The sequence below is a fragment of the Ammospiza nelsoni genome, chromosome 1 (genome assembly GCF_027579445.1).
Source record: "Ammospiza nelsoni isolate bAmmNel1 chromosome 1, bAmmNel1.pri, whole genome shotgun sequence".
In the NCBI taxonomy this organism is placed as follows: domain Eukaryota; kingdom Metazoa; phylum Chordata; class Aves; order Passeriformes; family Passerellidae; genus Ammospiza; species Ammospiza nelsoni.
In genome coordinates, this window is record NC_080633.1 from 42,043,249 (window position 1) to 42,071,245 (window position 27,997).

At 36.1% G+C, this 27,997-nt stretch overlaps 1 protein-coding gene across 1 annotated transcript in view; it reads left to right on the forward strand.

The window, feature by feature from the left end:
* STT3B (STT3 oligosaccharyltransferase complex catalytic subunit B) overlaps positions 1-27,997 on the forward strand; it is a 51,161-nt gene that overhangs the window by 12,092 nt on the left and 11,072 nt on the right. The window contains exons 2-9 of the mRNA XM_059470618.1: positions 10,289-10,397; positions 12,121-12,408; positions 14,139-14,204; positions 17,768-17,867; positions 22,315-22,413; positions 23,939-24,085; positions 26,014-26,062; positions 27,760-27,914. Of these exons, the coding sequence (XP_059326601.1) occupies positions 10,289-10,397; positions 12,121-12,408; positions 14,139-14,204; positions 17,768-17,867; positions 22,315-22,413; positions 23,939-24,085; positions 26,014-26,062; positions 27,760-27,914 (1,013 nt within the window). The remainder of the gene's footprint in view (positions 1-10,288; positions 10,398-12,120; positions 12,409-14,138; positions 14,205-17,767; positions 17,868-22,314; positions 22,414-23,938; positions 24,086-26,013; positions 26,063-27,759; positions 27,915-27,997) is intronic.

A 27,997-nucleotide genomic window follows, 5' to 3' on the forward strand; every position in this document is an offset into this window, starting at 1 on the left:
ATCTGCAAACTGATTAAGGGTGCACTTAATCTGTCATCCAAATAATTGATAAAGAGAAAAAAATTGATAAAGAAATTGAACTGGCCTGGCCCCAACACTGATCCCTGGGGAACACCATTTGTGGCCAGCTTCCAACTGGATGCAACTCCATCCACCACCACTCTTTGGGCTTGGCCATCCAGCAGAGAGTGTACCTGTCCAAGCCACAAGCAGCCAATTTCTCCAGAATTTATGGGAATGGTGTCAAAGGCTGCAGTAAAGTCTACATAAACAACATCCACAGTCTTCCCCTCATCCACTGAGTGTCACCTTGTCATAGGAGGAGATCAGGTTGGTCAAGAGGTACCTGCCCCTCATAAACCTATCCTGAATGTGCCTGATGCTGGTTCTCCCGTATGAAGATGATCTGCTCCATAACCTTCCCTGGCAGCAAGGTGAGGTTGACAGGCCCGGAGTTTCCTGGACCCTCCTTCACACCCTTCTTGTAGGTGGACATCACATTTGCCAGCTTTGGTCTGTCGGAATCTCTCTGGTTAGTCAGGACTGCTGGGAAATGGTTGAAAATAGCTTAGTGAACACTTCTGCCAGCTCCCTCAGTACCTTTGGGTGGACCTCATGCAGCTTTGTGTGTGTTTGAGTGGTTGCTGACCATTTCCCCTTGGAGTATGGGGGCTTCATTCTGCTGCTCCTCCCAGTCTTCCAGCTCAGGGAGCTGGGTTCTCGAACAGCTGGTCTTACTGTAAAAGACAGAGGCAAAGAAGCATTAGGTACTTCATCTTTTGTCACTGTTTCCTTCCATATCCAGCAAAGCCTGGAGTTTCTCCTTAGCAGTCCCTTTGTTGCTGATGTATTTATAGAAGCATTTTTTGTTGTCTTTTATGGCGTCTTTAGAGTGATTTGCTTTTTAGCTGTGATTCAAGCTAATTTGTCCGATTTGCGGACAGAAGTGGATTAGGAGCGCTTCTGCATTCCTTTTAGCTAGCAAAGGTTAGTTGAAGGGCAACTGCCACAGCTAAATTTGCATGTATAATTTAGTACAAGGCATCTTAGAGTTGGGAATACTTTTTTTTTACCCTTCTGCCTTTCCACTTTGGGCTTTATTCATGCGTTTGTCTTTTCAGCTTTATTTGTTTAGGGCGTAATTAGATCTGTCTCTAGGTTCCTGTAAACCCTGTGTGTATTGTTTGGTTTGTTCTGCAGGTAGTTCTATCTATATACATACATACCCACAGGTGAAAATTCTCTCATTGGTTCTATAGTCCTTAGGAATGCAATGTTGGTATCTATTTATGCCACGTTACTGAAGGGTTAAGCAGAATTTGAGCAGACATATTCAAGTTAGATAAAATTGGGTCTTCAACCTGGTGTTAATCACAGGACAGAAATTCTTCAAGTTAGACTGTGTCTGTTCTGCTCTGATGATGCTTTGTATTATCCACTCTGAAACAATTTTTATTTTCTCAGCAGTTATTGTATTAAAAAGTCAGTAAGTCAGTACGGCAACAGATGGAGTTCAACAGGTGCTCTATGAGAGATCCATATTCTTGGACTAAACATGATCTATCTGCCAAGAGACCAATGGAAAGAAAGTACAGTCAGAGAATTCAGGCAAGGTAGATCGACCTAGATGCAGGAAGAATATGAAGAATAGCAGATGCGTTTAGAAATGTACTGAAGAGCAACTATGTAAGGATTTTTGGATGAAAATCTACCTTATTTTAACTTGCTAAACTGACTTAGATGTGCAGCCACAACACTGTAGATACTTTTAATTCTTGTGAGATAAAGAACCTTATGTTGCCATAATTTGTACAGAGTGATTTGATGTCTAATGTCTGAGTCTGGTTGGATTTACCCTTTGTCATGTTACAAAGTTCAAGTAACAGACTCTTGACAGTGGAGGGTTGTACAAAATAATTTCTGCTAAAGCTCTTCTGTAGTGCTATAGCTGTTTAAATGTTCTGCCAGAAATAAGATTGTCAATGCTTAAATATCATCTGTGATGTGAGGGATCTGGAGCCTTTCTAAGGGTCCTGTTTACTTTTTACCACGTCTTGTATTTTACAGGGTAGGAGCAGTCTGCCAGGCCATCTTGCATCCAGACTGATTTCTTACATTTCACTAAATGGGAAGTGAAGTTGGTTCAAATGCATTTTGGGTGTAACTGGTACTTTCTCAATTGCCACAGTGTTGCAGCATATAGGTGACTTTATTATGTAATAGAGATGAAAGCTGTGCCACATACTTCCAAGAAGTTAAAATATAATTAAAGTACCTGTAATGAACAGTGAATTTCCTTTTTTGTACTCTGTATTTCAGACTATCACAAAAGTTGCTGTTCGCTTCTGCTGACATACTAGATCTTGCTACAAGATAGCAGGTGTTTTTGAGATCAGTTTAATAGGACTCCAGTGTAGTTATTTAGGAGTTACAGGTTGCTTTTCTATACTAGGAGATTGTGAAAAAAGTGACTTGGAGCTAGCTGTCCTCTGTTCCCTGTTACTTCTCATGAAGCAGTCATGTTCACCTCACTGATTTTTAGTACCAGATTTTTCACAGAAAGGATATTTTGCTCTTAAAATATATTGTTCAGCTAATAGCCTTCCTATTCCTTCCTGCCAAGCAGATCCTCATGTATCAGCCTTTAACTTAGAAGACCATGGAGTTAAGCTGTTTCCATCATGTTTAAAACAAGTACAGCACAAATTTGATCTGGAAAAACACCCTCTTGAACATATTCTTGAATTTGGTGCAAAACTTCCACAGTTGCAGCATACAAGGCTTATTGTGCCACAGAGTAGCCCAAGAGCATTTAGAAAGAAACAAACATAGCACTATAGGGTTTTTTGAGTTTGTGGTAGGTAATACTGTATTGAGGAGAGAATTGGTGCCTCTCAAGAAGCTGATGCTGTCAAAAGGTACAGAACCAACACTGTCATCAATTGGATGCCAGTTGTAGTGTGGTATCTGGGGTACAGTGTATGTCCATCCATAAAAAAGAAAACAAGCATTCCATTTTTGCCTGTAAAAATTTCAAATTATTCTGTTTCCATCTTGTCTTTAAAACCTCTTGGGAATTTTGACTATCCCAAGAAAAATGTCATCATCACTTTCTTCTTAGGTCTAAAATGTTGTTACATGTTATGAATGGCAGAATTCACTGGCAAAGTATGCCTTTTAATATTGATAAAACCAATGCTTTTCATAATAATTTGCCTTGAGATATAAAATAGTTCAAAAGCAAGACAGAGAAAAAGTAATAAAAAAACCTAATAGGCATCAGGGGAAGTGTCTGAAGTTGTAGACAGATATACGCCCACTACAGTGGTGATGGGAAGCATATCGTGGTTTCAGATGGTGATATATTGTGTGAAAAAATACAAATTGTGATCATGGAGTGCTCTCAAAAGCTCACAGTTTGTTAGCAAAAACACTGGAGGTGCCCTGGGTTCTCTGAAGAAGCTGAGTGACTGTATGCTCCTTGTAGAATTTTTTATCATTAAGCTACTGGTAGCATGCAGTTCCTGATTTTAGCACTTGCTAAGCGTAACATCCTATTGCAGGCAGGGAAAATACCATGCCAAGTAGTGGCAGTAGGAAGGCTGTAATCCTTCTTAAACACATTGGGGACATTCTGATATTCTTAATGGTAATTCTTAATGGTTATTCTGTAAACATTCTGGTATTCTTAGGGATTTCCATTGAGCTTAGTTGAGTGTTGGGCCTGAAAAAATGTGTGCCGTGCTGATTGTGTCATCCACCTTTTTTTCTGACTTGGCTTTCTCCTGGTTTACCTTCAGGGATTATTCTAAAGATACTACAAAAAGGAGAAGTTTTGTTTCTCAGCTGGATGCCAGGGACAGAAATTTCTTCCTCCTTTGACTCAAATTTTCCGTTGTTTTTGAAGTTAGGTGGCCCCATCACTGCAAAGCATCCTGCCATTTGGTTACATCATCATTCTTACTAAGCTTAGTTTAACAAGGGAGCCTCTGCCACATTTTTCTGAGGGGGTGAAATCTGAAATCAGAAGCAGGTCCTTGGCCAACTTTGAACCTGAGGAAACTCAGAATGGCAGTACTGCTGGCAATTCTTTTTTCTAAGGTTTGTGATTATTAGTCAGCTTTAAGGACATGTATTTCTCTTTTCAAACAGCCTTACTTGCATCAAAACCCCTACAGATCATTTGAGCCTCTCTAAGTGTAGGGCAGTCTCAGTAGCCATCACAAATACTTGATATTGTCTCAGAATGCTAAGAGTAATTACATACCCAGATATTTTATATAAAAATGTAAAGACTAAACAATCAAAAATCGCATATTTAACCCCCTAAAACCATCAGAATTAGAATTATATTAAACTTTGCATCAGTCAAAGCTTTTATTTTTTCTTTCTGGTGGACATGCCTTAGCAATCATCTTTCAATCAAGTTTCACAAGAACTGTGCAAACCTGTTCTGTGTTCCTTGTGAAAGATGGGGGAGAGTTCGTGTGCTCATGACTCCCTGGGTGGTTGTTGTCTGGTGAGGTACAGAAGCTTGGGTGTGCAAAGTGAGAACAGTTTCCCCATAAAGACATGGTAGGTGTCTATCCAGAGAAATTCCAGAAAAAAAAGATTTGTGGTCACATAAGGACTTCTAAAAAAAAAAATATATATATATATATAATGTGCTAATTAGGGATTAATTGTATAGTGTATGTATTAGACTTAGGACCTAATAAAACCATTCCACTGACATGAACGAATGTAAGTTAAAAACAAAGGAATGTTAGATTTTTCTGAAATAAAATTGCCTGGTGGTTCTTCCGTTCTGCAGAGTTGTCCATTTTGGCTCAGGTTAACAAAGGACCAAGCCTCTATCTCATGGGTTCTTACACATGAGAGAGGTAGAGCTTGGTGTATGTTTTCTTCAGTCTTACTGTGAGGCGTAACACCTTAGGTTTGGGTTGTGGGCACTAGGAAAGGCTCTTTGTGTCATAAGTATTTTTTCCTGTAGGTATTGCTGCTCCAAAGTTCTAATCTTGATTATTTGAAAATGGCTTAAATGTCCACACATATTTACCAAGGTTATAAACACAACACAAATAAGAATTTTCCTGATGAGAAACACTTCCTTAGTGCCTTGAATTCATTTTGTGATTGATTGGTTCTACACTTCCATTTTAAAAACCTTATGCAGAACTCAGTGTGTTAATTGCTCATTTGCAGATACAGAGCTCAGAATGAGACTTGCAGGATCTTATGCTTGTAGTATAGTCTGTGGGCAAGCAGGTGTTTTAAAATTTAATTTGGAATACTGTATATATATGTTTCTTTGTTTCAATGGAAGTTACTGAAGTTTCTCATTAGATTTTCCATAAAGTGCTGCTGAATGTATTCTTCCTTTAGATGCAAAGAATATGTCGGATATGGAGTCAATCTGCAACTATCTTTTTCAAGAATCTACACTTGCCATCTCTAATTAGATTCTGTATGGCCAAATTGATTCTGTAATCTACATTTGCATTAAAAACTGACTCCTAGAATTACTCCTATAGCTTGTAATGTTCACACTTTGTATCTTGTCATTTTTCTGAGTTTGCAGATGTGAAAATTTTGTGCATCTGCAGCTGAAGACTTTTAAAGCACAGAAGCCTTTATAATTGAAGGCTTAGAAAATTTTCAACAGATTCTGCTTGTAAGGAGATTACATATTCTCAGATGGCTGTAAAATGCTGGATAAAAAGTCTAGATGATGGGGCAATAATAGCATGAAATTGATTGGGGTTTAGACAGTCACCATTCCCACAAGAAGCAACACACTGATCTTGCACTCTCTTGGAATCAAGGGGTCAAATGAATTCCATTGCTGTCAGTGTAATTTGCCTTAAGTGTTGTTAAGGTGTGGATGAAGTAACTTCACTGTCATACATGTGCTGTTCTTTTCTATATGTTCTTATTTCTCAGTAGGCTGAATTTTATTTTAATACTCACCTTAAATAGTACTTTGTGAAGGAAATACTAAACCTAGGAACGTCAAAGACGTCTCTTTATAAATATAGCAGTAATTGTTGCTGTGAAGTGCTGGAGAATTCTGTAGCTCCTGGATAGAGAGTGATTGCTGTGACTAGCATTAAGTAATTATCCTACAGTATTGCCTCGTGTCATCAAAAAGGCAGTTCATAGCAAGGAATAAAAATCAAACCTAAGCATGAACAGATAGTTAAGATTATGTATTAACAGTGCATAAAATATAAGTGAAAACTTCACAGGCTTTGCTTTGCAAGCTGCCTAGTTAAGCTTTCTAAATTAATGTTGCTACTAAAAAAACGATTATGCCTCTGTTTCAGTTATTTTGCAGTTGCTGCTTATACTCTGTTCTATGTTAAAATATATGAGATGAGAACTGTATTTTTATTAACTTACCTCCAGTTGTCTAGTGAACCAGCTGAAATGGAGGTATCTCCAACAGTGCCACAAAATTAATGGTACCATACACAGAGCACTTAGGTGATCATTAGAGCATCCCCCTCAAGGTTCAAGCTACAATACCAGCCTGGTTTGTGGTTGGGACTTTAAATTCTGAAATGTACAAAGACTTAGGATTGTTTATTCCTTTAAAGCTTAGCTTGGAGGAGGAAATAATTCAAACTACAGACATGACAGAAAGAGGCAAGGAGAACAGCAGAACATCACTTTTTCCCCTACAACGTCGACTGAAATAAGTCAGTGCTTCCTGGGGTCAGGCCCTTAGCTGAATCTTAGCAAGTGTGAATATTCTTTACAGCAGGACTGAGAACTTGAATATTTCACTCAGGTTTTCTAGCTAAGTATTTAATTAAAATGTGCTTCAGATGATTTTGTTCTTTATTCTTCTCAGGTCTGTTTCAAATCGACTTTTCTCAAGGGGGTGAGGGAGGATGAGAAGGAATCTTGGGAAATGGGTAATCTATTTCCATACCTCAAGATCAGGTGGATGTGAGGGTTGAGGGTGGCAGAAAAGGGATCCTGTCCTTTGCTCTGGTTCTGTCACATCATGCTGCATACTGTTTAGTCAGTGCAACCAGCAGTGTACTTCAGTTCCAGTGTCTCCTTAGATTAGATAGAGTAGGTCAGAAGGAAGGCTGGATAAAAACCCTAAATACCACCTCTTCTTGCTGCTGCTGCAAGTTGAAGAACTGGGGCAGGCAGTGACCCCCAAACCTGACATGCAGCCCCTACCCAGCAGTGGCTGTTCTTGCCTCCGTTCTGATTCCTTCCTCAGCTGCAGGCCCTGAATCTCCCAGTAGGCAAAGATGGCATTTTTTGTGATATTTTCTAGGGTTGTTTTACACCCCTGTGGAACCTATAGATAGTTGCAGGTACTGTGATAGCATTGCAGTAGAAATACAATACCACTGTGCTGCATTTGAAGCACAGTTTGAAAAGTACCAAGATAGTAAGGAGGTGTGACTGGTTGTGATGCTCGCTGTTTGTTAGCAGCACTCTCTGTCCTAGCTAGCTTAAAGGGAAACAATTTCACAAGGTTCAGGCTTGTCCCTAAAAAAGTGCTCTGAAGGGCTGAGTGATACCAGAGCCTAATACTGGCATCATTGTATGAGTGCCAAAGTAGACTTTTGTCTGGTGCACTGTCCATCGCTGCCAGTTTGTCCGTGCCCGAAGCTGGCTTTGATATGCAGCATCACAGCAACATTTTCCTGCTGTGTGCATAGGTTTATGTTGACATTTTAACTTATTTTTGTTTGCACTGGGAGGTGGAGTGGGCACTTGTTTTTTAAAGTCAAAATGAGGTGTTGAATTAAGCTGCTAAATATTTTTAGTTTTATTTATTTGTGTAGAAGGTTGTTTCTTGTTCTTTCAGGTCTCACAATACACTGTAGTATTGCCAGTAATTTCTGCTGCAAAGGCATGTGGAGCTGTCACTGCATGCTTTCATTTGTGGCGAAAGAATCACTTTTTTGAAAGAAGGGCTAATAGATTTGTGTCTGTCTAAGAGTATATTAGGAGGGAAGATTAAATTCTTACCTCTGAAGTGGTAGAAGTAAAATGCTGTTACGTTGCATTTCAATTTTGAGTGGTAATTCATTCTTATTAAAGACTTAATGGGATGCTGCCAAAGCTCAAGACAGTTGTTCACATCCTTCTGAAGTCAGTTGCAAAGCTTTGCTAATTAGAAACATGAGGAGAATGTCAATATGTATTCTTCTTGCCTATTTCGTTTGTTTAACTAATCTTTTGATGCTGTAAAAGTAAATATTAGTCGTACTTTTGTAGCCTCTGTGAGTTTGAATCATGATTTAAAAATTCGAAAGTAATTCGTGTTAGTAAATATCTTACTTGTTCCCTTTTTGAAGTTCTAGGATAACAATATTCGCTGGGTTTTCAGTGTTTTCAGTCCTGTCTGTAGCTGGATGGATTCCGTCTGTCCTGTGCAGTATGAAACTTCTGATTTGTTACATACCATACTGCAGGCACTTGGCACTAAACAAATTAACAATAGACCTTGCTGTCCTAAGATAAGAGGCTAATTTTACAGGTACAGCATTTCAGAAATCACATTAGAGTTGACAGTTCAGAACTGGAGAATTAATTAATATTTAGAAGTCTAGTCAAACGGGAATAGTTGTAGGCTTATTAGAAACCAATGTCACATTGCTGTTTGAATCAAAGATTTCTAGGTCAGAATGACTGATGTTCATGTGAATTTTCTTATATAAACATGACTAATGACTTCTGAAAGCCCACAATTTTATCAGTTAATATATCCTATATAAATGCTTATTTAACAGATGTAAGATGAGAGTGTTCCTGAAAGTACTTCACTCTGTTATTTACCTACTTTTAATATAATTTGACTAATGCTGTGACAGTTCAGACACTTGAAGCATGCAAATTTGCTGACATCTGAACCTGAATTTCAGTTCTTTTTGTTCTTCCACTGTGTAGATGAAGAATCTGCTCATGACCTCAATGTGGTTTTGTTTCAGATACTACTTGTACTGACTAAACAATTAGGAATTTGATGGGGTTTGCAGTCTTAAATGACCTTAGCTTTATTCTGTGGAAATGAATTGGTTCAAAGTAAACTTGTGATATTTTGGGAATCCTAGATATGCAAAAGAATTTGAATTAGTTTTAATTTTTTTGTCAGAAGGGATGCATATTTCTGATATAAGGGAATTCTTCCATAAAATAGATAAAAAGAAAAACACACACAGTCTTTTCTAGGCTTGAATTTAGCAGTGTCTTTGGAAGTCTTATGTGGTGGTTTGCCCATCTAACCTTTTGTCTGTCATAGTATTCCATTTAGTCACCTGAACTTCTACTTAACTGATGAATAAAATCTTTAATACTTCTTTAACCAATGAATTTCACATGGTTAACCGAAATTCAATTAGAATATCTATTAGAACAGTTGGCTTTGTGAATGTTGCTTGTTTTAGAAGCTGTGTTCACCCAGGCTTTTCTCTACCTAAACTTTCTCTACAAAGCTTCACATTCTCAATATCTGTAGCCTTTTTAGTTTCGCCTTTGAATGAGTGATCATGAAAGAGTTGCTGTTTTAGGGTGACATGCACTGTAGTGCTTCTTGCAGCCTGATACTTAATTTCAAAAACTAATGGACATTTTAGTAGTTTAAAAGTTTTGTTATCAAATGTTTGAGATATTTTGTGCCAGGAAGGTGGAAGATGAATGCCTTCATAGCAGTCTGTTGGTGTCTTTTAATGGTTTTTATACAGTGTGGAAGGCTGAACTGAAGGTGTGCATGAGAGACCCTTTGTTGTACAAGAAATTCTCTGCAGCAGAATATGTACAAACTTTTTCATCTACAGAGGTTCTACATTGTGTAAATTCTTACTGCTTGAAAGAAGGCCATTGGTTTGATAGTGTGAACAAACAGACTGATTCCTGTTGCCTGTTATTGAATGAGTCACCTGTCGATTTTACATGAAGTAGGGCAGCTGCATGAGTAGCTATCCTGTCTCAGAATGGAGTCTTGCCTTGACTGCATGTGATAGACTGTAGTGGAAAATGTATAGTTTTAGAAAGGAATAACAAAAATTACCAGAGTACTGTATCAGAGTGAAAGAAAACATTTTAAAGTTTACACACAAAAATGAAGTCACCAAAAACTGTAAACTGTCATCTGTAGTATATGCACTTGCTGTAGAAGTGAAGAAAATATAGTATGAGTAGCTGAGAACTTAGTAATGTACTTCAAAACACTGAAGGTTGAGAGGACCATTGTACTTACATAGTAAATGAGATGCTAAAGCTCTTGATTTTATCTTATCCTTCTGTTTCTTTCTAGGTTTAACTATAGATCAACACATCATCTTGCATCTCATGGCTTTTATGAATTTTTAAATTGGTTTGATGAAAGAGCATGGTATCCACTAGGAAGAATAGTAGGTGGAACTGTAAGTATTGTAATAATACATTTCTTTTTAAAAAATCAATTTAATAAGTAAAAAATAATGAAAGGTGACTTTTTAGGAAGTTTTTTGAACTTTCAATACAAATATGATGTTGATAAAAGGAGAATCTTAATAAAATTTGCTTTTAATTGTCAAATTGCTGCAGAGGGAATATCGAGATGTTTTTCATTTTTAGCTGCAGAAACTAAGTCATCATGTCTTATTCAATAGTACACTGTGACCAAGAAATACAGAACTTCCTTACATATGAAATTCTAATAAGTAACAAATCAGGGTATTATGGCTCCTACAATTCCACTATATGAAATCAAAACAGGAAAAACTTTGAAAAAAAAATTAAAAATCATTATCTAAATCTCTTAAGGTACAAGTTTTAATCCAATTATGTATGGTGAGTAGACTGCATGTGTGTATGGAAAAAAGTTAGGATTTCACTGGGAGAAGACCATGTGAAATTAGATCAGTGTGGCACCTGTACAAAACATCAGGACTAGTTAAGATTGGTATCAGTGCAAGTCACAAGACAGGAAAGGTATGCAAAACAATGTTACCGAGTCAAAATGCAAATATCACTCATTGGAATAGCTTTAGTAACACTAAGTAATGCAGCCACGTGTTTCTTAATGTGTGAAAGTTCATTAAAGCTTTTTAATGCCAGTATATACCACTTAAAGGCATTTATAAGTTTCTTGTAGCAGTTAGATCACCATTGTTTTAGTATCTTAGAGATACTGGACACTCTTTATGCAACATTTAAGTGCATGTTTTTCACACCTATCTTATACAAAATAAAACCTCTTAAGAAAAAGAATTGAAATATATGCAGGGGAATGTTCAGTCATCTGTTAATTCAATTTAGTACAATGTCCTTCTTAGTTTTTGAAAGAAACTAAGGCAGGTGAAGTACATATTAACTTGCCTAGGATGTATTGATTTTTCTAATGTTGATAAATGTGGGAGGGTAGAATTCCTATTAAGAATATTCTAAAGTTCTCCAGTATTCTATGGTGGATTCAATAGATTTGTGTAAGTCTATGCTACCTTTCCTGGTGCACATATTAATTCAGTTTTTACAGGACTTTGTTTTAATCTGTCGTATCCAAAGATGTCTACAGATACCTTGTAAAAAGGTAGTATTCAACTGACTGACCATAAACTTTTCATCTTTAAAAAATTAACTCTTATTGAAGTACGTTTTCTCTCCCTGTTGGCACCAAGAAGTGAAAGAATAGCATGGTACATTTTAAAGGAAAATGGATATGACTGGGAAATTTTGGGTTTCTTCTTGATGTCTTAGGCTTTTGGGGCTTGTTTTTTTATTTCCTTAAAACTGGTAGCTGGCTTGAAATTCTGTTTCAAATTTTGGTTTCTGCTTCCATACCTTAATGACAAATTGTTTTCATTATATGATAAATGTCAAGCGAGATGGGATGTTATCTGTATGCTGCTCATTCATTTATGAAGTAGATTATATGTTATTGTTAGCATTTGGATAAAATTAAAAGAGCCTAGGGTATTCAGTGTTGTTGTCAAAACATGATTAAAGTAGTACTAAAATAATTCTATTAGCTTATGCTAATACTCACTGCTTATATCAGCTTAAAAATTATTGTTCAATTGAAAGTTCTGTTTAAACATGCATACCATGACAGTTTTCTGTAATAACCTAGTGTTCTGGTTTGTTTTGGTTTTTATCTCCATGTAGGTATACCCAGGACTGATGGTGACAGCAGGCCTTATACATTGGATTTTAAATATGCTAAATGTGACAGTCCATATAAGAGATGTCTGTGTGTTTCTAGCACCAGTTTTTAGCGGCCTTACAGCTATTTCTACTTTCCTGCTCACCAGAGAACTGTGGAACCAGGGAGCAGGGCTTTTAGCTGCCTGTTTTATTGCCATAGTTCCAGGTTACATATCCCGATCAGTAGCAGGATCTTTTGACAATGAAGGCATAGCTATTTTTGCACTGCAGTTCACATACTATTTATGGGTAAGTAATTGCTGAGTCTTTTGCTTTGGAAAGGTTTTTTGGTTCCTCCTCCAACCAAATGACTGATTTTTCTTAGAATCCATTGAATTCTGATTTTCCTCCCTCTCATCTCTCTTCCCCTTGGCTCTTGATTAGGCAAGTACTGAGAAGTCACATGATCTGAACCACTCCATAATCATGCTCTTCAGTTTGCATTGTAAAAGCACAGTTCCACTGAAGTGTGTGTGTCCTGTAGTAGTAATAAAAATGATGATGAGTCTAGAAATTTAAAGCAAACAGAGGGGTTGTTTGTTTTTTGGTTTGGAGGTGTTAGTGTTGTGTGCATCAAATGTTAGCCTCCTTATATAGCTGTGAAAAGCTATATAGATAATAAGCTAATATAGCATATTCAGAGAAGACTGTGAATATGAAGTGCTTTAAATTGTCTTCTCTAAAGACTTTTGACTGTATGGAGTGTCTGGGCTTTGAGTTCAGTATCGAAATAAAATGGTCAAAGCTGTCTACAGTCAGATATTAGTGTTTCTTGTGTGCTTAGAAAACCAGTCTTATGTCTTTTCATTTGCCTGCTTGCTGAAGCAACATGTCTGCCTCTCCTTTATCTGTGTGGCATTGCATCCATGAGGTAGTTTTGATCCATAAGGTAGTTTTGCAGGAAGGAATTTAGGAAAGCTAGAGTATTTCTGGGCTGTTGAACCCACTTTGGAGATAACAAGAATAGCATAACTATATTGTTAATTCAGCACAGACACTGTAGGGTACTGTCTCTTGTGTATTCTGGAATGCCTGCACTTTTCATTTAGAGGGCTCAATATAATACCTGGTCACTACAGCTTTCTCCATAATTTTGTCAAGAGTTCTGGTTTTCATAAGCAGATGCATATCCACAGATGTTTTAGCTTTAGAGTATTTCAGACTTTGGGAGATATTTGGTAGGAATATAATGGAGGAGAACTGAATTTTTCATGACTGAGTGACTGGTGTTACTTAAATGCAGTATTTTTTAATCTGGTTTTAGAATAAGCTGCAGCTGGGAAGGTGTGCTGTGTTTGATAACAATAATAGAATCAATCTGTGTTGTTACTTTAGAGTAACTGAGATATGATAGCAGTTATCTGTTCTTATGGAATTCATATTTAACTAAACTGCAGAGTGCAATAATGTTTTCATGAGCTCTTGTAGAATCAAATATGTTTTATAGACAACTTTCTAGTGTTTTTTAATGTCTGTTCTTTGTTCCTGTTCTCCCTTACTATAGTCACCCCCATCAGTTTCAGACAAATTCATATTCCTGGGGCAGTTTCTGGATCCTGCTAAACCTTTAGTAGTATCTGGATGCTCTTGTTAACCTTAAGTGAATTTTTTTGGAATAGCTATTTTGTCTGTAATGGCAGAGTTGGGTCAGATGCCAGACAAATTGAGGCATGGATGGTCTTCCCTTAGAATTATAAAGTGCTCTAACATCTCAGAGAAAGTAGCACAGAGCCATTGCAACTACATTTCTACATCAGATCATAAGGCAGAGAGTTGGATTGAATGCTTTTGCTAGAGAAATACATCTAACCTTTTCTGTGTGAAAGAATTGCATTTGTGTTACAATTTTATGGACATCAGTTCAGAAGCATCAAATACAACTTGATGCAGGCTAAAGTTCTCTCAACAATTGTTTTGGGATGAAACTTTAGAGCATTGTTCAGGATTTGTCATTCATAAATACTTGGTTATTTTTCCAGGTGAAGTCTGTGAAAACTGGGTCAGTCTTTTGGACAATCTGCTGCTGTCTATCCTACTTTTACATGGTAAGGCTTTTGTATATATAATAGCTAAACTATTTGAGTAACTTACATAATTCATATGTTGACAAAGAAGAGAATAAGGCTATTTTCATCTATGTTGGAGCCAGAATATAAAATTCTTGCTTTGTATTGTTATTAAAACCTTAAGTATATGACTAAAGTATATATGACTATAGTATGTAAAGGTAAAGTATTTAAATCAACATGGTTAAACATGATTGATTGGGGGACAAAATGAAAATATAATAACTTCACTTGCCAATTTTTCCCATGTTGTGAATAGGTGCTCTGATTCAGTTGGATTTTTATTTGAGTACAGGTAAATTAAGGTATAATTTTAATGTTTATGTGTCTGTGTGTCATTACCATAATACAATAATAATCAGAATATTTAGAATGTGAGGACAAAGTTACATTTTTATAATTTTGAAAGCTATTTGTATGGGTATAATTATGCCATCAAGTAAAGCTTACCACCAGAACTGATGAATTACTTCAGTGTCATAATAAACGATCATAAATGCCCTTTTCATTCTTGATCTATGAAAATGAAAGCTATTGCAGAGATTTTCCTAAGGGCTAACAGAGGGGGAAAACACTAGTAGTAAACATGAGGAGATAAAACTAATAGAAAAATGGAGGGAATTGGTTTTCCTCCTCCTCCATCTTCGAAAACATTACACTAAGAATTCTCTTGTTTGAGTCAAATGTGGGTTTTTTTCCCCTAACTGATAAACTTTTTGTGGCTGTATGAAAAATAAATTACCCTCAAAATAGCCAGTGCTAGGACAGTCAGGCTAATTGCTTGGTGACAGTTAAGATTGAGGTCTCAAATAATGCTTTCCTATCATCAGGTAACTGAGTTTGCAAAAACAAGGAGTTAAGACAAGGTTAATTCAAAGGTTGTCTGAATGCTGTCTAGTTTTCCTCTAGCTTTAATGTCCATTTGGTTTTCTGGGAGACTTTTGCAGTTAATATAGGAAATAATAGCCTTGTGTTTGTCACCAAAGATACTAAGATAGCTATTTCTTGTTAAGTACATTTATTCATTCCATTTCTCCTCCTTTTTGCCACATTGCTTAATAGAGAGCCACTTCTTTATACACAGCACTGCTGTTTATATAGCTTTGTAGTGAAAAGGTTCTGTAGCTTTGGTACATGTTTAAGTCCAGTATAAAAGCTGCAAGTAAATTTTTGAGTTGTAATATTTGTATAGCACAGTATTTTTTATATTGTGCCAATTTATTGGTAAGATCCTCTCAAAGTGCCTTCATAAACATACAAATAAAAAATACAATACTTTCACAATTTTACTGCTAAAAATCACACAATAACAGGTTCTTAGCATCTTGGTGTGTGGGATTGTATGTAAGAGTATGTGATCATGTGTGCATATGGTATCTGAACTTAAGAATCAATGTAATCATGACAGTCAATCCTTACATATAAATGGGGGGTGCTGTTATTTTCCTTTCAAGTTCTGTCAGCTCATGAAAGGTTCAGATTCATCTGTAGCTTAGCTTCACATCTCAGTGAATAGATGTTAGAATTTTATTGCTTGTATCTGCATCATCCCACATATGATGGCCTTCCCTATATTGTATTTACCTTTTGGAAAGAATTTTGTGGAGTTGCCCTTCTAGATGTTTTGCTTAAGTATATTTTTAGGACAAAACATAATTTTCTATTTGTTACATTGTAATAATTTGTCTTTCTCTGGTGGAGTTAGTAATTTTCAGTGTAAATTGGAAGTTAAATTAGAGTTTTGAGGTAGTAAGAGTTCAGTCCTTCAATGGGAAGTTTGGACAACAGCTTGAAAGGCAAAGGGATATTGCATGAACTGACAAATCTTTCCTGAAACTAAATCTGCCTTAGAATATATACCTAACTCACTGTGGTAATTTGACTCATAGCCTTGCATTGGATTCAATATAGAGAAGGGTGTTTTCTCCTTGGATTTATATTTTTAGCCTTTGTTTTACTTCATCAGCTTCTGCTTCATATTTTCATGGCAAGGAGGTAAAATAAAAGAAGGCTTTACATTGAAGCAATCCTGTAGGAGTAATAGCATGTCTTCACTCTTTGCCAGTCTGTGAGGATGCCTCAGTTTTGTTTGAAAAGTTCCAAAGTGCATCTTCAGTATAATTTTCAGTGCCTAGATTTGGGTTCAAATTTTGATAATTAGGGATGCAGGTCTCTGGTCCATGCAAGCTCTGACCTCCTTCATTCAAACCTTTCCCTGAATTTGACAGTGTTCTATTTGCATGTTTGAACTCTATTCTGTCTTACCTGTCTTCAGGTACATGTTTTCTCCCATTAAATAAATTTAGCTGTGTAAAACACAATACTTCATCCAAGTAATTAGGCACTAGGATTTTGATAATCTGGAATGAGTTATTAGAGAACTTTGATTATTTTATTCTACTTGTTTTGTATTGTCTGAATTGCTTACCATAAATTTTGAAATGCTGGGGTTTGTAGTATTAGTGTCAAAAGACAGTAATCTTGGCCTCATGTTTTTTTTAGAATTTGTTCTATAGAACATAGTAATTTGGGTTTCTTTTTGGATTCTAGGGCTTTAAAAATAGCTACGTGAATCTAAACCCTAAAGTACAATTAAAGTGAAAACCACATTAGCTACTGCATGCTAAAAATGAAGATCTAGGTTAGGCATGGTGCATATGGGAGAAGTCTAGACTGTAATATGACAAGAGGACATGTTAAAATACAGATTGTCTAGTCAATATAAGCCTTTCTAAATATGTTAGAAATTTAGATAGCACATTGTAATGATAGCTCATTAAATCCTCACTGAAACCAGCAATCTGTTAATAACACTGGAGTGTTTCAGTTCTAAGTACACCAACAGCTTCTCAACAGCTCTTGTTGCCCCAGGTTTGCAATGTCTATAATATTGTTGTATATCATTCCACAGTGCTCAGTCCTGATTTCATGTGCTTCCATACTCTTCCCTTTGTTCATTTCCCTACACTGCAACCTGCACTGGCTGCTCTGGTCCCAGAGTTGTGCTCCTGGAGGTGCACCTTGCTCCCTTTCCCTCTCTAGCTGGAGATAATGTTCCTTGTCCTCGGCAAAAAGTGCATGGTGCTAAATTTGTCAAAGAAAGTTTTGCATCCTACATGAGATCATAGAATATCCTGAGTTGGAAGGGACCCCAAGGATCATCAAAGCCCAGCTCATGGCCCTGCAGATCCTTCCACTGCCTTGAGTTGCAGCCTTCACCATGGGGAAAGGCCTCCAGCATAACATTTGTTTGCCAGTATGGCCAGATTAGCTTGGAAGGAGGACATCCAGGGAAGGGTAGCCTAGGAAATCCATCAGCCCATTTCAAACACCTCTGATATGTGGGCTTTGTTGAGGTTTGTTTTTTTCTTTTATAATATATATTGAAGAGGATTCTGGTGGTATTAGTAGTAGTTCTGACTGCTTGTGTAGATGGGCTGTGTGTTTTCTTGTCAGACCATCAAGATGTATAAATCCACCATGGGCTGTCCTAGGAATTTGCAGATATTTTCAGGTCTAATCTCCTGTTCCATTTGTCTTAGGTCTCTGCATGGGGTGGTTATGTTTTCATCATCAACCTTATTCCACTGCATGTGTTTGTTCTGTTGCTGATGCAGAGATACAGCAGGAGAGTCTACATTGGTAAGTTCTGTTCACTGCAAAGTCATTCTCTGATACTTAAAACATGAGATACAAAATTATTGTACTGATGTGTTTTGTATCAAGTGGGTGTTAAGTAATTGCATATCAGATTGAGTTGTTTTAATTTGATTACTGATTATAGTCAGTTATTTTCTACAACATGGAAATAAGGAGTTGAAGCATACTCGCACTTACAAAATTTCATATATATTGCTACTAATTAATTTTTTCCTTTCTAGTGAATGGGAAAGAAAAATGGGTGGTTTGATGTAAAAGAACCCTATTAATATCTTGTAAATATGCATTACATGTGTGCCTTTAATAATGTTTTATATTTTTTCTTTTCCAACAATTGGTATTCTTAAAATTTATATAGCAGAAATTATGCAAACATCTAGATAAAGGCATAAGAAATTTTGAGCAGCCATGTAAGTTTTAGATCACTGAGAAAAGGCTTGCACAGTAAGAGTCTGCCCACTCCATGGGAATCCTTAAAATTTTATTGGATTAATTGGTCAGCCTTCCTTCCAGTTTCAGGAATGTGTGAATAGGGATCCTGGGAGCCTAACTTTTTAATTGATTTGCCTGACATTTAAATACTGTGTAAACTGTTTTTACTGACACTTTACCAATAAAATCAGTTGGCCATGATGTAGGTGTGTGAATGGAATATTTAGTAAGCAATTCAGGTATTCAGAGATTTAGAAGTTAGCTGGAACACTTTTAATGTGAAGCCTTTACCATAGGTATATGGAGAACATGTGTGCTGAAGCGTAATCACAAAGCATTTCATATTTGTAAATATATTTTATTCCTCTTTTTAGTACTGTTTTATCTTTGTATTTTCAATTATTTTAATGCTTTTTTAGTCCCTGCTAGAGAAATTACTTCAAGTACATATATGTGAACCACTATATATCACAATTGCTTAATTTACTCAAGTTCAGTTTTGAATTTTTGTTATCAAAACTATAAATATTACTTCCATACTACTATGCTACTCTATGTAAGTAAGAATTGGAAATTGATTAAAATTTTTAAAAGAGAGAAAGAAGAATCTCTAACCCATCTTAGATTTGTTAGTATTAGTTAACTTCTTCATTAACTACTTCTTCCTAACTTAAGGGGGAAGTAATTAATCTTGTTTTCTGTTTAAAATTGTTTTACTGAATATTTTCATTTTCTGATTTCTCTGAATTAGGCAAGAGAAAATTAGATCAACTAATTAGCAATATGGTAGCCAGAAACAATAAGGAATAAATGCTCTTGCTTTTTCAGTTTTAAATTAACTAGTCTTTGAACTCATGTGGGAAAAATAGTACAGCAAGTTCATAGGAATTAAAGGGTTTGGCAGATGTTTGTTTTGCAAATAGCTGCAGTGTTTTGAGATGTTATTGCCCTTCAGCAGTGAGGGATATGTGCTGCCATGGAGCTGTCAGAATGAAAATGTGATCAGTGCTCTCTGTTTCATTGCAACTGCTGTCTTAATTTAAGCTTTCATAGGAGGCCCTAGAGAAGTCTGTACAGCTCACATTACTATGTCATTTCTAGGTTTGTTTAACAGGATGTTTTTGTAAAACAGGTAAGAATGTTCAAGCACTTCTGAGAGGAAATTCAAGTGTGCTTCACCTCCAAACTATTCAGATAGGGAGAAGAGATTACAAAAGCTCCTTGAAGCAGGGAGAATAAAGATATTGGGGGAGTTTCTGTTGCAATTGCTACTGCGCCTGCAACAGTCTTACCATTCTTAAAAAACTTACCACGTGCAGCTAAAACTTTTGAAAACTATTGTCAGCTGACAATTGATAACAAAAGCTACATACTTTTTACTGTTATGGAGAATTTTGGGGGTTTTAATTTCTAGATCAGTTGTTTACATTTATTTCAAGCTAGCATGAGCCATTTTATAAAGGCTCTTTGTGTTAAGTTTAATCCAGCATAACATAAATGTAGAGAACAGTATTTGTCAGAACCAAATTTTTTAAAATAGTGGTGGATTCCTGATATATATTTCTCATAAGAGTGTTCATACACCAAGGAAAAGGTTAGTGGGACATAATTGATATATCTGGGAATGTAACTCAGAATCGTGTAATGAGTAAAAATTTCCAGAATGTGAAGGGTTTGCCAATTTTAAAATATTTTAGGGCTGGAAGGCAGATGACTTTATTAGCCAGATAGCTTCTGACCCATTTGGCATCAATAGTGATGATGCTACCTCCATCTGAAAGCTCAAGCTGTGCTTTTATTATTTTTTCATCTTGACAATGGCCAGTGCCTTTCATTCAGAAACTCTAGTTTAATCATTATGAACAAGCTTACAATTCCAGTGTATTAACAGAGCAGTGAATAACTTCTTTATTCAGATACAGCAACCACTGATACTATATTCTATCACTGTAGTCTCTCTTTAGTTTCTCATATGTTTAAAAAATAATTGGTTGTGCACTTGGAAGGGTATAGATTTATGTTATATTTGCACACCTCAGTTTTATAATTTTTCATACAATTTTTTTAGGTTCTGTATAATTATCAGAATATATTTAATAAAACACGTGAGGATCTTCCAGAATTTAAAACTTCATTTCAATAATCCCTTGTTATATGTCTTGTATTTTATCATTAAAACAGGCATATATTTATATCAATTACTTCAGTGTTCTAAAATTTCAGATTGAGTGTTTTTTTCTGGTGATTGTAATCCATTAATTGAAAGAATGTCTCCAGTATATGATTATACTCTCCAGAGAAGCTTTTAAGTAGGTCTTTCCTGTGTTTGTGTGGTATACTGCAAATTAAATTCTTTGTAAAATGACTTTATCCACAGTAGGTCAGAATGATTTTGTTCTGGAGTTGATCAAAGTTATAGCCATAAGAACAGCATGCAAGAATCAAAATTAACTCCTTATTTTTGCAAAGACTGTGTGAACTGTAGAATATAAAAGAATATTTAAAGTTAGTGATGATATATTGCCCTGATGTTTCTAGCTTCCTAGAAAAATTGTCATGTTGTGGAAATTATCTTTTTTAAAAATCTTTTCAGTACCAGGCAGTATGTACCTTTTTGAAAGAAGTGGGAGTAAGGGATTGGGATGGGGATGGGCAGTGCACATAGCAAGTATACCAGTTGCAGGACTGGGCTTAAAAATGGTGATTTACAGTGGTCTAACAAATGTGAAATGTAGTGATTTATGCCAACCATTGAACTTCCACAGGATGGCAGTGTTGTAACAGTTGCATGGTACAGTAAATGATTTATGTTGTAGTGAATTCTTCAAAAATTGAGCTTCCTGCAGGAAAAACACATTTCAGTGACTTAAGAGGGCATAGGTGAGTAGCTAGGCCAAGCTGTGCAGTACAGGTGCTTGAAAGAATAAACCATCCCTTCTGACTGGTTTGGAACTCAGACAGTGCCCTGGGAGCATAATCCCTCAGTGAGACCACATAGGTGCTATGGCAATGACACCACAGCTCAGTGATGCACTCCTCAGAACTGACCTCATGGAGTTACTAAAGGGCTCCATGAAAACAGGGATCTCTTGGTAAGATCCAGGTTATCTACAGCCAGATAGTGGTTTAGGATTTGTAGGAGTTTAAAAATATGACAGGTGAATTAGTGCTGTTTTCCACTGAAGGAATGGACTTCAGATTGGCTGGTTACTTCAAATGTAATCAGCCTCATGGCTTTTCAGATTTGGTATTCTTACCTTCCCCTTCCATCTCTTCTTCACCTTGTAATATTGAGGACCAAAACCCTTTCAAAATAAAGTATATGAATGTTAATGCATGTTCAATAAGAATTCATATTAATAATAGTAATTAATTATGCTCTTGGCCTCTGTTTTCTGGGGGATTATAAGTCCCCAGGGTTTATACAGATCTATCAATACATATGCTTAATATTAATTTTTAATTCTATTGTTGTTCAATTTCTTGCCTTCCCTCTGCTCTTGTGTTAAATAAAGAACAATGGTGCCTGTTTGCATTTTCTAAAGAAGTAGTGGACTCTTAAAGGTTTTGCTTTTTTGAGGTCTGATCCCTTCAATTTCTCCTCATATGGAAAGCTTCCTATGTCACTTGTTTTTTGAGAGCTCTTTCTATATCCATGACTCTCAAAACCAAGATGGGAAGAGAACTTTTTACAAGCTGAAGAATCTTAGGTAAATGGCTTATTTTCCTAGGAAGAGATAAAACTGCAATTTGAAAGAACAGTATGCTGCTACATCCACTAAAATGGGTTGCAATGGAGAGCTTTATTCTAGTCAGTGAAGAAAAAAAGAAACTCAGATGGCTGAAATATTTAGCATACTACAGTTCTGTTTTGCTGTCAGTGGAGTCAGGGGAGAAGGTGGACTCCTCTCTGACGATGGAGCCAATGCTTTTTCAAATGTGTATTAATTCTGTTCCCATCTTTCTCTTCCCCTCTCCTCACATTTTTCTCTCCTAGCATATAGCACTTTCTACATTGTGGGGTTAATATTATCCATGCAGATACCTTTTGTGGGATTTCAGCCAATTAGAACAAGTGAACACATGGCAGCTGCAGGTAAGAAAATGAAGCTTCTGCATCCAACAGCCTCCTTAGCACAGGAAAACCTCAAACACTTGCAGCTTTATTTCCTTGTATTAGAAAAAACACCAGCTAACTAAACAAATTGTTAAAGAAAGAGGTACAATTTAGTGTCTTTTGGGAAGTTTTCTTTCCAATTGACACCATATCCTCTTTTTGTGTGAGCTAACGGAGGTAAAATGCTTCCATAAGACTGGATCAGTTAGCATTCTGACAAGTGCTAACTTTACACATTGATAATCTCTGCTGGTTTGCAATACAATGTTGCCTTCACACGGTGTACAATTGAAATATTCCAATGTACAGTAGAAACATTGGTAACACAGTTTTTACTGAGCCGTTTGGTTTTAGAGTTGATAATCTTCTGTAATTTTTCAATGCAGGCTAAATACAAATTACTAATCAGGAGGGTGATTTTTTAAAATAACCGTTTTCAATATTGTTTGGAGGTTTTTTTTGATTTCTTTAAGTTGATTTTTCCATAGTTGTTGGCAGTCAGACATCTTGATTTCTTGACAGCAATAACCTCTGCTAACAGTGAGTTTAACTGCATGCACTGTTTGTGTGATAGAGTCCAGTTTGTTAGATTCCCCAAGGGGTTTTTTTTACATTTAGTCACTTACCAGAATGTATTTGGGAGAGTATTGGGACATCATTAAAATTTAACACAAAAATACTTTCAAAATGGAGACTTGCAACAATCTGAATATAATGGAAAAAGAAAAAAATTACCTAGCCATATTCAGATTCTGAAGATTTTTTACATTTATTTAGTGAATAGAATTTTTGTCTTTCGCTATGAGCTCAGACCTAGTGAATTTCATTGTGTACCTTGAATTCTTTGTTAATTTGAAGAAAGATGATACACTTCTGTTTTATTTTGTTCCTCTGCCAGCCAGCATTGAATTTTCACTTTTGATGAAAGGATTCATCAGTGGATTGATCTGACTACATACCGTGAAATGAATAATAACTGAAATACCATGTCCAAGTTCTGGGTTTAATGTTAAACACTTAACAGCCTTTTTGAGTATGTTGGGTGCTTCACCATTGAATACTGGTGTTTCAACACTAACTTTATATAATTCAGTTGACTTAATATTTACTTGGTTACTCCCGTTTTATTCAGTAACTTAGTTTGCATACATTTCTGTATTAGCATTGTGTGTTGCCTGAAGTCTGTCTCTTAATTTTTTACCACATCTAGCTAGGTATGTTAACCTGTATTCCTGTCAATCAATGCAATGTGCTTTTCAGGAGATCTTTTCAGGAGATTCTCTCCTTTAGAATATTTTATCTCATTGGAAGCTTCTGGTTTTGCAAGTGTCATGCCTGTTAAGTATTAAAGGTTATTTGTCAGAAAGTGATGTTATACTAGTTTCTAGATGTTAGGGTGTACCCTATGTTTATTTTTCCAATTCAAATATTGTCAAATATGCTGGTTGCTTTAACAGGTGTACTGCTTTTGAGCATTTAAACAAGAACTTTCCTCTTTTCATAGGTGTTTTTGCACTGCTGCAGGCTTATGCATTTTTGCAGTATCTCAGAGACAGATTAACAAAGCAAGAATTTCAGACATTGTTCTTCTTGGGCGTCTCACTAGCTGCTGGTACTGTATTCTTGAGTGTCATCTATTTGACATACACAGGTAAATAAATGTGAAACTCATTTACCTTCACAGCTTGTAAGCCAGATGATCAACGTTTGGTTTAGCCTAAAGTAGTTGTTTCAACATTTTGGACTATTTAGTAGCAGTTTTATTTTTGTTACTTATGATATCATAGTTCCAAAAGTATTTTTAGCATCTCTGTTTGTTTCGAAGTCTTCTAAAACATGGTGGTTTGATTTGCTTTTCCATGCATAAGTTAGCAAAGTTTTCAGACTGGCATATCAAAACAAAAATTGGCTTTTAATCTCAGCATGCAGCCAAATATGTATTCAGTTGCAGTTCTTGGGAAGTGTTGATTTCATCTTCTGAAATTCACTGATCAGTATCCCTTCTTCATCAGCTGGAACAGGCCTTGTTCCCCCAGCTTCTGACAGGCTGTGTGATCTGGGCTCCTGACGCCTCACAGCACTCTGACCTCTCTAGATTTTCTTAATACTCCTCTTGCACAAGAGGGTGCCCACATCTGGACCCTTTAGCCCAGCATGGGGAAGAATGAGCTTCAGGTTTTGGACTGAAATCCTGCCTGCCACAAGGCATATCAGCCACTCTTTTCAATTTAGCACAGTTCCTTTTGGCCTCTGGGATATTTTTACTTTCTGTGAGCCAGTGGTTGGACCCCAGCCCACTGTGTACTACCTTGAGCTTGTCAGGACAGCCAGTTTTCAACCAGTCAAATGGTCTTTTTGTCCTGTCCATTCTTCTTCAGCTATTAATGAGCAATGAAGAAAACATTTATCAATGTATTTCAGGAAGCTGTTCCATGGTTTTTCAGCAGCTCAGCTTCCTGCCCTTAGGTTCCCACATACAGCTTGCTGCCCTGCCTAGAGGTGCAGCAGTAGCCAGTGCCCAGGCACCCTCATCACCCAGGTGAAGATGCTGGGTAGCTCTCATGTTGGCCAACTCTTCCAGCACCCTCAGGTGAAGGCTGTCTGCATCCAGAGAAGATCATAACCAGTAGTGTCCTGCGTCCTGACAGCTCCTTCTTCATATGCACATAGTGGATTGGCAGCAATCTTTTCATCTGGAGACTGAAGGGAAAAATATGTCTTGTATTAGAAAGTTAACCACAATATTTAAATGTCTAAATTAGATACTGAAGTAACCTTTCAGTCAGATTATACTAATTTTGAATATAAGATAGAGGAAAGACTTACTGAGTCACACACAAAAACTTGGGTAATAATTAAAGGATTTAACCTTCTCTTACTTCTCCTTGTCTGTATCTGTCTTCAGGAGGAGCTGAAACAAGTGCAAAGAAAGCATAAATAAAAATTTAAGAATAATCTTAAAACTTTTAATAATAATTTTTATCTTTCATCTAATAATTATACTGTTTCTTTTCATCTTATCATATTCAACTTACCTAAAAGCCCTGTTTTATCAAATAATATGTAAAGCTTATCAGCATGTCTAATAGCAGCTTTTATATTCCATGCTACAAGTAGATTGACCAGGAGAGAAATAAAAGGAAACCAGCATTTCATTTAGTGTTTGTTTTTTTGCTATAGAGTGCTCCCAGTTTCCTGCTCTGGCATTTCAGAAAAATGAAATACTTTCTTATCAATTATGTTTTCTTTTTCTCATACTCCTTCACAGAGTATATTTGCTATCTGTCATATTATTTGAGATATATTTAGTATTGCATTGCTTTGACTTTTGGAAGTGTGCGTGTCTTGATACTCAGATTGTACTTAACAAGTACAATGTGATCCTGTAAGTGTGTTCTAAAACCAGTTTGCTTCATGGTTGGTGGATTTTATAGCCTGCCTAATGCAGTAGGTATGGTTCACATATATTACAAGTTCAATGAAAATTTCTTTGGGTTTGTGTTATAACTTGAGGGAGTAGGAATATTATTTCATTTTAAAACCTAGGCAGCAAAAAGGTTTTTCTTCCTCCTTTTTCAGGTTATATTGCTCCTTGGAGTGGCAGATTTTATTCATTGTGGGACACTGGGTAAGTAAGCATATAAGATTTAGATATCGGTAGCATTTTACTGAAAACTAATAATCATTTCCTCTCCTCATCCCCAAATCCATTTAGTATTTCAGTCAAGGAGAATCAAGAGCACTCAACAGGGGCAAGGGAGGGGGAAAGGAGTGGTGATTGGCACACCTGGGGAAGGAACTGGGATAACTGAGACAGGCTGTGACATCACACTGCAAAAAGTTATCCAAAGAAAGTGTTTAGAGTAGCTATTTCATGGTCTTTACAACCACTTCACTGATTTGTCTCTGAAAATTCTTGCTTCTTTGCAAATCTTTGAATATGTAATATATGTTTTTTCTATATGAAGCTGTAGTATGTATGTCAGCATGAAATAACTGCAAGCTGTGCCAACACTTGAGTAGACATTTAAAAATTACTAAGAGCCTTAGACTATTTTCATTGTGCAATATTGCACAAAATCACCAAAATGTTGCACATATGATCTGTCATGTTGCCTCTGTATTACATTCATGCATCTGTTTTTTATATACAGATGTCCATTCTGAACAATTGTTTTATTAATGTGTGTTTTCACAGGTAAAAATCTTGTTAATCTTTTGTTTTAGTTAACCTTTGAAAATACTATGTTGGATTCTTTAGTCAGCCCAGAGAAAAGGAATAAAATGGAGAGTATTTTTCTCAGATAAATGTTTTAAAGTGAAATTCAGTTGCTAAATTTTTGTTAAGATTTAAAGCAAGGATAGAGCAACTTCAAACTTTGTGCAGTTCAAACTTTTTTTCAGGCTCCAAAATCCAGCTCATACAGGACTCTGTCCCAACTCTATAATAAATGTGGTAGAACAAATGTTAGTAAAGAAGCCTCAGATTTACTTGAGCAATATATAGATTTTGTTCTTTGCCTGTCTATATATATATATATACACACATATATAAAAATATATGTATATTCAGAGCATTAAACTTTTGAGGGCTTGTCTACATTAGAAAAACATATTGTGTTAAAACACACAATACAGTTTTGAATGAGAACTAGATCTCAGTGAAGAAAAGGACATATGTTTGATACCTCACCATTCAATCATGGTAGCACCCTAGATTAGGTCCTTATGTATAGTTGTCTGTAATATAGAGCACAGTTTTGTCCTTGTCTGCACTGAGTGTTTGACATGTTGTTTAGATGACATGTGTTTCCAAGTGTAGACAAGGCCTGTTTTCTTCAGTATCTGAAAGAATATGGGTGCATCAGTAACTGATCTGGTATTTAATACTCTAACTTTCTTTACTAAGAAAATGAAGATATTCTGTGTAGAGGTTTTGAAATACAATGTTGAAAATTTAGGAGATTTACTAGCATTGATGATTCAAAAATGTAGTAAAGGTGCTTCCATAGCTGTGTGTTTCCATTTTGGTGAATTTGGCTTCATATTTAGTGATGAACAAATGAAACATCTATAATTTTAATTGTCTTAATTAATATGGAAATAATTGTTGTTTTAAATAACTATTCCCTAAATGCTTCCTAGATCCAGTAAGGCCTGGGGATTTCTTTGGTATAAGAGTTAATCAGATTACTGCTGATTAGGGCACTTGCCATTTAAAATTGAAATGCTTCCTTTGAGATGAATTTCAGAATTCCTAATGTTTACAGATTTTAATAATTTTATCTTTTCAAAATAATTTGAACTGAATTTTTTTTAAAAAAGGTATGCGAAAATTCACATCCCGATCATTGCCTCTGTGTCTGAGCATCAGCCTACAACATGGGTTTCCTTCTTTTTTGATCTGCATATTCTCGTGTGTACTTTCCCAGCAGGGCTGTGGTTCTGTATCAAAAACATCAATGATGAAAGAGTCTTTGGTAAGAGAAAATATTTTTAAATTATTTTGAAAAAGTTTGCCTTCAACTTCATTTTACTTTGGTTTTGTTTGCTCAAAGGTGAT